This window comes from Phaseolus vulgaris, chromosome 1 (assembly GCF_000499845.2).
Source record: "Phaseolus vulgaris cultivar G19833 chromosome 1, P. vulgaris v2.0, whole genome shotgun sequence".
In the NCBI taxonomy this organism is placed as follows: domain Eukaryota; kingdom Viridiplantae; phylum Streptophyta; class Magnoliopsida; order Fabales; family Fabaceae; genus Phaseolus; species Phaseolus vulgaris.
Window position 1 is genome coordinate 987,353 of NC_023759.2, and position 12,977 is coordinate 1,000,329.

At 32.9% G+C, this 12,977-nt stretch overlaps 1 protein-coding gene across 1 annotated transcript; it reads left to right on the forward strand.

Moving 5' to 3' along the window:
- The first annotated feature begins 3,432 nt into the window (after positions 1–3,432).
- LOC137816400 (proteasome subunit alpha type-1-A-like) lies at positions 3,433–6,096 on the forward strand. The gene is made up of 2 exons (XM_068619518.1): positions 3,433–3,923; positions 5,322–6,096. Exons 1-2 carry the CDS (start codon positions 3,573–3,575, stop codon positions 5,811–5,813), a joined length of 843 nt encoding a protein of 280 aa, XP_068475619.1. The 5' UTR covers positions 3,433–3,572; the 3' UTR covers positions 5,814–6,096.
- Positions 6,097–12,977: the final 6,881 nt, after the last annotated feature.

Below are 12,977 nucleotides of genomic sequence, written 5' to 3' on the forward strand. Positions count from 1 at the left end.
TAATAAATATATTGAGATAATAATTAAATATTTATTTAATGCGTATTTATTTTTATTGTATAATTTAATGATTTACAATAAGTATTTTATAATGGGGACATAAATTATTCTATTAACGGTTTTTAATTTAGATGTGTATTGAAACTCATAGGAAACAGTGCATTGCATGGTTGTCTGCACATGTTATTTATTATTTAATAAACTAAATGTAAAGAACAAACTTTTAGATATAATCCATTATTATTTTAAATATTATTACAATAATTACTATATAGAATAAATATCACTTGACATATTATTTTGAAAAGACTTCAAGGATAAGCACTTGCTTTCTTAATACATATAACATTTAAATTAATAAACAGTTAAATAAATAATTAAAAGAGTGCGTCCTAATAAAAATTAAAAAATTAAAGTTTTATTACGCACGTTATAGACTTAAAAGTTTATTCAGATATTATAAATAGATAAAAATATGAATGTATATATTTTAGAAGAAAAAAAATAAAGAAAAGGACATATTGATTTATAATTGAAATAAAGAATCAAATATATAATAAACATGGTCAAACTTGAGAACGTTGATATGTAGTAAACTCAAACAAACAAACAAAAAAAACTAGGACCACTTGTATAAATTACTCAAATTAAATAATCTAAGTGAATTTTTTTATGTATTTTTCTATCACATACTTATTTTTTTTTTCTATTTGAATATATTTTAATAATAATAGAATCAATGTTTTCTTAGAAAATATTGTTACAAATACCCTATATTCTTATATTTTTATTTTGTTTCAAATTCTTATTATTTGTTATTTTTAAATAATTTATTTACATATATATAACATGTTCAAACCAAACAAACATTATAATATATTTTCATACCATCAACAATTAAGTTTATAGTTAACGTTATATTTAAATTTACTTATCCATTAAAAAAATCAATAAATATAAACTAATTTTACAGATAAAAACTAGTAATTATTTCATCGAAACATTTCATGCAATATTATTCTATTTGAAAAGAAAAAATCTACATGGCTTGAAAACTTTAACTCACTACACTATCACATTTATTGTTAAAGTATTTATGTTTTAATTTTATTGGCATGTAATGAAAACAATGTGATATGTTACCTATTGGTTGTTGACAATGTTGATGGAATTGATGTTGCAATTTTCGCTAAAATTAAAGCTACCTTTCATCTCTCCATTTTTCTTCCTTAAATTTGGTACATGCAAATTCACTTATTTCAACATCATATATATTTGATTTGTTACAACAAAAATAACAACTAAACTAAAAAGATAATAATAAAAAAGTAATATAATTTGTGTACTGGGTCGAGAGATCGAAAGATTCTGAGCATATTAAAAATTAAAATAATATAAATAAATAATAGAATAATATAACACTACATTAAGGTCCAATAAATAAGATTAAAAAATATTTAGTAACTGCAAGGTGTGAAAAGTAAAAGTCCAACAACGAACATTATAAATAGATGATCTGTTTAAGGCACACAAACTCACTCCAAAGTAATTATAGACCTAAAAATCGAGAGTTGACCCAGATCCAATAACTGAGTGATAGTCCACGTTGAGTAAAAATTCAAAACCAAAACAAACTATTTAGAGAAAAAACTCTCAAGAATTAGTGTAGGATTTTTGAATTGTGCCAATGTGTTTCATGAATAATACTTAAAGATAGTTTTTGAAACCCTAAAACATAAATCAATAAAGCACAACTACCATTCCACATTAATAATCAATTTCAAAGAACATAACACATAGCTACCTAAATAAAAAAATAAGATCAAAGACAAAAACAAAATGAAAAGAAAGTCCAAGCATGTGCTATCAAAGCAACAACCAACAAGTTAGTTGTAATTGTAAAGTGATATTTGTTTAACAATTGAGAAAGTAGATACCCAATAATGAACAATCACCATCATAAAGGTAATGAATGGAAGAAGATACCAAGAAAGGAGTATTGGAGAATCTGGAATTAATGATAACATTGGTCGTTTCCAATGTCTAAAGCATCAAAGTTCAATGCCACTTTCACTTTTGTTTTCAACAAAATAACATAAACAATGTTCTACATGTATGAGTGTGCCAGATGCTTTAATCAACAAGGGAAAAGTTGCTCTATCTTATTCACTATGTTGGCTTTTAATTCTTTCATTTCAAATAATACATTTATCCTTATTTTCTCTTATGTTTTTTCATGTTTATAAAATTAATTTATGTGATCTTAAAAAATAAAATATATTCCCAATTCTAGATTTTGGAATACAATTTTCTTTCCTGCACCCCTACATTTTTCTTCTTGCACCCCCACAATTTTCTAAATCCCGAAATTGGCCTTAACATTTTATTTGAAAAAGGACACCGTGGTTACCGGAAATAGAAATCTGGGAGTGTGCTACGGATTCAGCAATCCAGAACTGAATTTTTTTTTCCGGATGAGGGGGTGTTCCAGAAACAATTTTTGCAATCCGGAAGTCTAATTCTATTATGGATTCATGGATCCATAATATTTTTTTTTTAAATTACAGATTTTAAAATCCAGAATGCATATTTATATTACGGATTGGTGGATTTGGAATTTTTTTTAATGATACATTTTTTGAATTACGGATTGGTGGATCCGAAATTTTACCAGAAGTGTCAATCCGAAATTTTTCCAGATTCCATAATCCATAATGCAAAAAATAAATACAGTTCAAGTGCATTTAGGGTTTTTAAAGAATAATAGGGATAATTTAGTCTTTGCATAACATTATGGGTGTGCAGGAAGAAAAATGTAGGGGTGCAGGAAGAAACTGCCTTCATTCAAATATATCCTTAATCCAAAATCCGTAAGGCCCAATAGATGCATCATGCAACTTCAGCCCACGTTCTTCGAGAAGTTTTTGGCAATTTCTTTATTCACCTCCATGTTTTCTTCCTGCTCCTTCATAAATATTTCAATTTCAAAATTATCATTCGCAAAAAGTGGAGTATTTTTTTTTCATTTTTGAATGGTATAATTCATAGACCTTCCCAATTCTAGATTTTGGAATACAATTTTGTTTCTTGAATTCGAAGGTATTTTTTGGGATTGAAAATATATTTAATGTATTTTCGAATCCAGAAAATACCTTTCAAACTGCATAATTTACAAAACAAAATTGAATTCTGAATTCTAAAGTTCAGAATGCATTTTTGAACCAGAAAATACCTTTTATTGTATTTTGAATACTAAAATTCGAAATTTTGTAATCTAAAAGTCATTTTTAAAAGGGGTAATGTGATATTTTCTGAAAATGATGGGGTGCAGGGAGAAACACCCTAAGTCTTAATATTTATTTTGGGCCGGTCCAATGTGTGGGAGCCCATTGGGTTTGTGGACTAAGCAGTCAAACGTGGGTTTACTTGTCCAACATTGAAGGGGCGGGGCGGGGCGAGAGGAGAGAGAGAGAAAGAGTTCTTGAGAAAGAAGAAAAGTGTTGCAATAAAGAGAGACTGAAGAAGAAGAAAAGCGAAATGGTTTTGGTTTTGGTTTTGATTTTGAATCGAGAATGTTCCGAAATCAGTACGATACCGACGTGACGACATGGAGCCCGGCGGGGCGGCTGTTCCAGGTGGAGTACGCGATGGAGGCGGTGAAGCAGGGTTCGGCGGCGATCGGTCTCCGATCCAAGACGCACGTGGTTCTCGCATGCGTCAACAAGGCCAACTCCGAACTCTCCTCGCACCAGAAGAAGATCTTCAAGGTCGATAACCACATCGGCGTCGCCATCGCCGGCCTCACTGCCGACGGCCGCGTCCTCTCACGCTACATGCGATCCGAGTGCATCAACTATAACTACACCTACGAGTCCCCTCTCCCCGTCGGCAGACTCGTCGTTCAACTCGCCGACAAGGCACAGGTCCTCATTCCCTTCCATTCCACCTAGGGTTTGCTTTTCTTCAATAATGACTATCTCTCCGCAATTTTAATTGTTGGAATTGGAACGACTCGTCTAGGGTTCCGCTGTTTAATTTCGATTTTAGGTGATTCGATTAAACTGTGAATTGCGTGTAGCGTGTTTGTTTAAATTCTGAACTGTGAATGCGATTAAACTATAAATGATGTTTTTCTCTATTAGTTTCATCGTCATGTTTCAACTATTTTACTTCATTGTTATTTATTGTTCCTAGGTTGATGGTGATTCGTTGTGTAAAACATGACTTACTGATTATAGTGAGTTTCTTTTTCTTATGTTTATGGTGTGAAGTATAAACTATCTAGTTTTTGTTACGATTATAGTATTTAAAATTGTCTGCGTCCTGCTATCTTGCTATAGAATTTTCGAAGTTTGTTGTATGTGCTGCTCTTTGAGATGCTATTGTATTTGAAATTCATGTGTGGTAGAGGCCTTGGATTCTATTTTTGTTGGAAATTTTAATAGCACACAGTACCACCAAGGTTTCTGTTTACTGTGTGAAGGATGATAATATTTATGTTTACATCATGGCAAGTTATGCAGCCGTGTCATAGTTATTATGTCATGCAAAATCTATGTAGAGATGGCTGTTTTATGAAGTGAAGTATAAAACGAATTATTATGTTGTTGAAGTTGTTATAACTTGCTCGTAAAAGACCTAGTTGAATTAGGTTCAAGCTGTCAAATGTAAAACAATAACTTGGATTTTACTTACTGTGGTTTAAGGATCTTTGTGTACATAGAGATAGAAAGTATGCTGAGCAGCCTTTTTAGGAGAAGTAAACCTCCCCATCTTTTTTCAGGCTCTTGAATGTAGCTGCATTATTGCAATCTGCCTGTTTAGTTCACAATCAACAAAAATATTAGAATTGGATTAGCTAATCTACATTTTGTTTGGAGAAAACTTTTCTGTAAGCACTTATAGGAGAGAAAAGTTACGAAGGAAAAAAATAGTTTCTCCATAAGCTTAAATTAGCTTATCCATCGGTTAAACTCAAATTTTGGAAAAGTTAATTGGAAAAAACTTCTACAAATTAGGTCCATGTATGAACTGATTTTAATCTATAAAGATGGAAAATTCATTTTTCCTTATTTTCTCTCTCTTAAAAGTTTTTGAGAGAAGTTTCTCCAAACATGTTATTTCTATTATATGCTGTTATACTTGTGTAACTTGCGCTTTAGTCATAGAAAGTTGAAAAAATAGGGTATGGGAGACAAAAGTTTGCGCGTGTATCTGCAGAATTACACAGCAAACGAGGTCTGGGAATTATCTGCAAAATTTATTCGAACTGAAAAGATATATTTCTAATCAGTATTTGTGATGCCATTTTTGAGTTGCAGGTTTGCACGCAGCGGTCATGGAAACGCCCTTATGGGGTTGGTCTCCTGGTAGCTGGATTAGATGAATCAGGAGCTCACCTATATTACAACTGTCCCAGTGGAAACTATTTTGAATATCAAGCTTTTGCTATTGGGTCTCGCTCTCAAGCTGCAAAGACCTATTTGGAACGCAGGTTTGGTAACTTCATGGGCTCAACCCGAGAAGATCTGATCAAAGATGCACTTATCGCAACTAGGGAGTCCTTGCAAGGTGAAAAACTGAGGAGTTCTGTATGCACCATTGCTGTGGTTGGAGTTGGTGAGCCATTCCACATTTTAGATCAGGAAACTGTTCAACAGTTGATTGATACTTTTGAGATTGTGAAGGAAGAAGAACCTCCAGCTGAAGAAGCTGTGCCAGCAACCGAGCAGGATGCTCCCACCGACCAGGCTTCTGGTGCAGATCAAGGTGCTGCTGCTGGAGACCAAGGTGCTTCTCCAATGGAAACTTGATCATTTAAAATCGATTTCTAGAGGTGTTGAATACCAATATTTAAAAAGATGAGTAGGTTTCATATCGCTTCTGTCATGGGAGAAGACCTTGTTAGATTTTCTTTCCTTAATGTGTTTGCTTCTGCAATTCATCTTTCCAGATCATTGCAAACAATTTAATTGCTGTTTCATGGACTTGAACTCACAATTTGCAACAATTTTCTGAATTTCTGGCTTAAAAATGTTGTAACACTTTTTAATAACATTTTAATGGTCAAAATTTGTTCAAAAATTATAATTTTTAGTGGATTTCTTTTTTATTTAAGGACACTTTCCAGGATTTGTATCTTTTAATAAATTTTAATTAATTGTAGAGTTAGAAAAAGAATTAGAAAATGTGATGTTACCCCTCTTTTAATTGTTTTCACGGGTGACGTTATCTTTTAAATTGTGGAATAAAAGTTGCCTGACTTAAGTTGGTGTTATTTTAATGTTTTGGCAACATTTTACTCGAAGAAAGCTTCACTCAAACATTTTTTTATTGGTAAATAATTTCTGAGTTAAGTTTTGTTTATTATTATTTAGGGGATAAGTCCGATAGAGGATTAATGAGGAAGGTGGTTCTTGATAGAAATAGAAATCCTAAGCAAACACAAATTGACTAAAGGTAGAGAAAGAGAGAAACAAAAATAATTTCCAGTCATTAAAACATTATGTTATTATAATTAAATTAAAATTTCAATTATATTTATGATATTTAATAATTATTTTATATGTATAATAATAGAAAATAATAAATATTTTAATTTAGGGTTGATTTTTATTATTTTAAGAAGAAATTTAAAATACTGTTAAATATGTTTTAATTAAACAATTCAAATCGATTTTGACTAGTTTTATTACTTATTTATTTATTTTGAAATTGATTCTACCTCATTAATTTCGTGATTTATTTGAATTGATTACTTGATTCGTTAGATGGACCGGTCAGATTTCTAAAATAGAAAAAAATAAATAAATAAAGAATAAAATAAGATTTTTTGGAGGTGTTTGAATAGAAAGGAATAAAAACATAGAGAAGGGAATGGAAACATGAAAAAAAGAAAGAATAAAAAACAGTTAATAATGTAAAAACTATCTATGTATTATTATTGTAATTTTAAAATCTTTCAAATAATTTTTTTATTCTTATTAAATAAAAAATGAAAACATTTAGTAATTTTAACATATTAAATATGTATTTTATTTTACAAAGTAATTTTATAATAATGGGGGAATAATGTACAAAACATTACTCTTAATTGATTTATTTTGTGTGTATTATCTAACTTATTTAGAATACATTTGAGAGTATTTAACTTTGTTGTTGACTTATTCATGTTTTAGAATTTTATGTGGATCAGAATCAAATTTGAAAATCCCGGGCACTTTGGAGAACGAGAAGAAGAACAACGATTCTTTAGTTAATACAAAAATATATTATTTGAATAAACAATTTAAAAATTTATATACAATTATAAGATCATTTTGATTATTTAAAAATATAAATTTCTAATTTAAATAAAATAAAAAATTAAAATTTTCGATACTCTATTGATATTAGTGTCTCTTCTCTCGTATTAAATATTCAAATTAGTTAATAGTTGATATTCAAATTGAGATGTTCAAATACATGTTTAGTTTTTTATGCAGTAGAAATACATTACTTTACATAAATTAAGAATTTAAATTGTAAGAAGTTTGAATTGATTTATCCAAAGAAACAACATTTAAAAATAGAGAATACTTAAATTTCCAACATTTCAAATACTTTTAAAATTCTCCATTCAAACAATTCAAAAACTATTTAAAATATAACAAGCCTAATTAAGTAAATAAAAATAACAAATTTTATTAGTATTATTATTACATTAAATTTGTTATAACATATTAAAATCATATATTTGTTATAACATTAAATCTGTTTTGGGGGAATTTTTCAGAAATTTTGTGTAAACAAAAACTATCATCTACCAAAACTTGTGAAATTTCGTCATAGTTTATGCAATCTTGTTCTGAGTCCGTATTGCGCTGAAAAAATTCACACAAGTATCATATATTCCTAAAATTTGTTATAACATTAAATTATATATGCACAAAACTATTTCGGGAGATTTTTTCATAATTTTTGTGCAAACCAAGACAATCTTCTACAAAAACTTGTGAAATTTCGTCCTACTTTATGAAATTTTATTCTGAATCCGTATTGCGCAGAAAAAAATTCACACAAGTACTTCTATATGTTGTTTGCACTCAGGTAAGGAGGCACGTCCATAAACAAATCACAAAAAGAAGATACGTAGCCATGACATTTTGTTTTTCAAAAACCAGTTTTGTTCACTTTCGGTCTGGGACTTACCACGCCTTACTCCTTGGGTATTTTGGTCTGAAATTTTTACCAAACGTTCGTCACCCTGTCTGTTGAGTTTTGGTTGAGATTTGAGTCCCACTTTCATCCCAAAAGATTTGCAATAAATTTTTTATTCATCACTGCCAGGGCTGAAAGAAAAGTTCGTTTGTGTGTGAAACTGTTTGATTTTTTTCGTGGGTGAATACTCATCTGTTTGACCTAAAATTTGTCGCGTTTTGTCCCAAATTGAGTGGAGATTCTTACATGGATTTTCAAGAAAAAACTATTATGGGAGAATTTTTCAGAAATTTTGTGCAAATCAAGGCTGAGATTTGAGTTCCAGATTCGTCCCACAAGATTGACAATAAATTTTTTATTCATCACTGTCAGGGCTGAAAGGAAGGTTCATTTGTGTGTGAAACTGTTTGATTTTTTTCGAGGGTGAATACTCATCCGTTTGACCTGAAATTTGTCGCGTTTTGTCCTAAATTCAGTGGAGATTCTTGCGAGAAATTTCAGGAAAAAACTATTTTGGGAGAATTTTTTAGAAATTTTGTGCAAACCAAGGCTATCCTCTACGAAAACATGTCAAGTTTCGCCCTACTTTCTGCAATTTTATTCTGGGTTCGTATTGCGCTGAAAAAATAAACACAAGTACTTTCATACATTGTTTGCACCCTGGTAAGGAGGCACGCCCATAAACAAATCACAAAAAGAATATACGGGGAAGAAAAGCCAGGACGTCTTGTTTTCGGAAAACCAGATTTGTTCCCTCTAGGAATGGGACTTACTGCGCCTTACTTCTTGAGTATTTTGGTCTAAAATTTTTACCAGACGTTCGTCACTGTGTCTATTGTGTTTTGGCTGAGATTTGAGCCCCAGATTCGTCCCACAAGATTGACAATAAATTTTTTATTCATCATTGCCAGGGCTGAAAGGAAGGTTCGTTTGTGTGTGAAACTGTTTGATTTTTTTCGTGGGTGAATACTCATCCGTTTGACCTGAAATTTGTCACGTTTTGTCCCAAATTAAGTGAAGATTCTTGCGTGGAATTTCAGGAAAAAACTACTTCAGGAGAATTTTTCAGAAATTTTGTGCAAACCAAGGCTATCCTCTACAAAAACTCTTGAAGTTTCGCCCTACTTTCTGCAATTTTATTTTGGGTCCGTATTGCGCTGAAAAAATTCACACAAGTACTTTCATACGTTGTTTGCACCCAAGTAAGGAGGCACGCCCATAAACAAATCACAAAAAGAAGATACGGGGAAGAAAAGCCAGGACGTCTTGTTTTCGGAAAAAAAGTTTTGTTCGCTCTCGGTCTGTGACTTACTACGCCTTACTCATTGGGTATTTTGGACTGAAATTTTTACCAGACGTTCGTCACTGTGTCTGTTGTGTTTTGGCTGAGATTTGAGACCCAGATTCGTCGCACAAGATTGGAAATAAATTTTTTATTCATCATTGTCAGGGCTGAAAGGAAGGTTCGTTTGTGTGCGAAACTGTTTGATTTTTTTAGTGGGTGAATACTCATTCGTTTGACCTGAAATTTGCCGAGTTTTGTCCCAAATTCAGTGGAGATTATTGCGTGGAATTTCAGGAAAAAACTATTTCGGGAGAATTTTTCAGAAATTTTGTGCAAACCAAGGCTATCCTCTACCAAAACTTGTGAAGTTTCGCCATACTTTCTGCAATTTAATTCTGGGTCCGTATTGCGCTGAAAAAATTCACACAAGTACTTTCCTATGTTGTTTGCACCCAGGTAAGGAGGCACGTCCATAAACAAATCACAAAAAGAAAATACGGGGAAGAAAAACCAGGACATCTTGTTTTCGGAAAACCAGTTTAGTTCGCTCTCGGTCTGGGACTTACTACGCCTTACTCCTTGGGTATTTTGGTCTTAAATTTTTACCAGACGTTCGTCACTGTGTTTGTTGTGTTTTGGCTGAGATTTGAGCCCCAGATTCGTCCCACAAGATTGACAATAAATTTTTTATTCATCACTGCCAGGGCTGAAAGGAAGATTCGTTTGTGTGCGAAACTGTTTGATTTTTTTAGTGGGTGAATACTCATCCGTTTGACCTGAAATTTGTCGTGTTTTGTTCCAAATTCACTGGAGATTCTTAGGTGGATTTTCAGGAAAAAACTATTTCGGGAGAAATTTTCAAAAAATTTGTGCAAACCAAGGCTGTCCTCTACCAAAACTTGTGAAATTTCGCTACTTTCTGCAATTTTATTCCGGGTCCGTATTGCGCTGAAAAAAATTCACACAAGTACTTTCATACGTTGTTTGACCCAGCTAAGGAGGCACATCCATAAACAAATCAAAAAAAGAAGATACGGGGAAGAAAAGCAGGACGTCTTGTTTTTAGAAAACCAGTTTTGTTCGCTCTCGGTCTGGGACTTATTGTGCCTTACTCCTTGAGTATTTTGGTCTGAAATTTTTACCAGACGTTCGTCACTATGTCTGTTGTCTTTTGGCTGAGATTTGAACCCCATATTCGTCCTACAAGATTGGCAATAAATTTTTTATTCATAACTGCCAGGGCTGAAAGGTAGCTTCGTCTACCTGTGAAACTGTTTAATTTTTTTGGTGGGTGAATACTCATCCGTTTGACCTGAAATTTGTCACGTTTTGTCCCAAATTAAGTGAAGATTCTTGCGTGTAATTTCAGGAAAAAACTATTTCGGGAGAATTTTTCAGAAAGTTTGTGCAAACCAAGGCTATCCTCTACGAAAACTTGTGAAGTTTCGCCCTACTTTCTGCAATTTAATTCTGAGTCCGTATTGCACTAAAAAATTCACACAAGTACTTTATATGTTGTTTGCACCCAGGTAAGGAGGCACGTCCATAAATAAATCACAAAAAGAAGATACGGGGAAGAAAAGCCAGGACGTCTTGTTTTCGGAAAACCAGTTTAGTTCGCTCTCGGTCTGGGACTTACTACGCCTTACTCCTTGGGTATTTTGATCTTAAATTTTTACCAGACGTTCGTCACTGTGTCTGTTGTGTTTTGGCTAAGATTTGAGCCCCAGATTCGTCCCACAAGATTGGCAAAAAAAATTTTATTCATCACTGCCAGGGCTGAAAGGAAGGTTAGTTTGTGTGCGAAACTGTTTGATGTTTTTCGAGGGTGAATACTCATCCGTTTGACCTGATATTTGTCGCGTTCTGTCCCAAATTCACTGGAGATTCTTAGGTGGATTTTCAGGAAAAAACTATTTTGGGAGAAATTTTCAGAAATTTTGAGCAAATCAAGGCTATCCTCTACCAAAACTTGTGAAATTTCGCCCTACTTTCTGCAATTTTATTCTGGGTCCGTATTGCGCTGAAAAAATTCACACAAGTACTTTCATACGTTGTTTGCACCCAGCTAAGGAGGCACGTCCATAAAAAAATCAAAAAAAGAAGATAGGGAGCAGAAAAGCCAGGACGTCTTGTTTTTAGAAAACCAGTTTTGTTCGCTCTCGGTCTGGGACTTATTGCGCCTTACTCCTTGAGTATTTTGGTCTGAAATTTTTACCAGACGTTCGTCACTCTGTCTGTTGTCTTTTGGCTGAGATTTGAACCCCAGATTTGTCCCACAAGATTGGCAATTAATTTTTTATTCATCACTGCCAGGGCTGAAAGGAAGGTTCGTTTGTGTGCGAAACTGTTTGATTTTTTCAGTGGGTGAATACTCATCCGTTTGACCTGAAATTTGTCACGTTTTGTCCCAAATTCAGTGGAGAATCTTGCGTGGAATTTCAGGAAAAAACTATTTCGGGAGAATTTTTCAGAAATTTTGTGCAAACGAAGGCTATATCCTCTACGAAAACTTGTGAAATTTCGCCCTACTTTCTGCAATTTTATTCTGGGTCCGTATTGCGCTGAAAAAATTCACACAAGTACTTTCATACGTTGTTTGCACCCAGGTAAGGAGACACGTCCATAAACAAATCACAAAGAGAAGATACGGGGAAGAAAAGCCAGGACGTCTTGTTTTCGGAAAACCAGTTTTGTTCGCCCTCGGTATGGGACTAACTACGCCTTAGTCCTTGGGTATTTTGGTCTGAAATTTTTACCAGACGTTCGTCACTGTGTCTGTTGTGTTTTGGGTGAGATTTGAGCGCCAAATTCGTCCCACAAGATTGACAATAAATTTTTTATTCTTCACTGTCAGGACTGAAAGGAAGGTTCGTTTGTGTGGAAAACTGTTTTATTTTTTTTCATGGGTGAATACTCATCCGTTTGACCTGAAATTTGTATCGTTTTGTCCCAAATTCAGTGGAGTTTCTTACGTGGATTTTCAGGACAAAACTACTTCGGGAAAATTTTTGCGAAATTTTGTGCAAACCAAGGCTATCCCTTTACCAAAACTTTTGAAATTTCGCCCTACTTTTTGCAATTTTATTATGGGTCCGTATTGCGCTGAAAAAATTCACACAAGTACTTTCATACGTTGTTTGCACCCAGGTAAGGATGTATGTCCATAAACAAATCACAAAAAGAAGATACGAGGAAGAAAAACCAGGTCGTTTTATTTTCGGAAAACCAATTTTGTTCCCTCTCGATCTGAGACTTACCACGCCTTATTCCTTGGGTATTTTGGTTTGAAATTTTTACCAGACGTTCTTCACTTTGGTTGAAATTTTTACCAAAGTTTTAGAGACCAAATTTAGAAACTAAATAATTGGTATCTAAAACCTTAGTTGCTAATTAGATACCAATTTAGAAACTATTTAACAATAATAGAAACTAATTTAGAAACCAATTTTTTTTTAGTTTCTATTGTAACTAATTATTTTGGTCTCTAAAA

What these genes read in the sequence shown, in the direction of transcription:
- LOC137816400 (XM_068619518.1), top strand. Translation starts at nt 3,573, where the DNA reads ATGTTCCGAAATCAGTACGATACCGACGTGACGACATGGAGCCCGGCG. An exon ending in AACTCGCCGACAAGGCACAG is followed by an intron (nt 3,924 to 5,321) that starts GTCCTCATTCCC and finishes TTTGAGTTGCAG; the next exon opens with GTTTGCACGCAGCGGTCATG.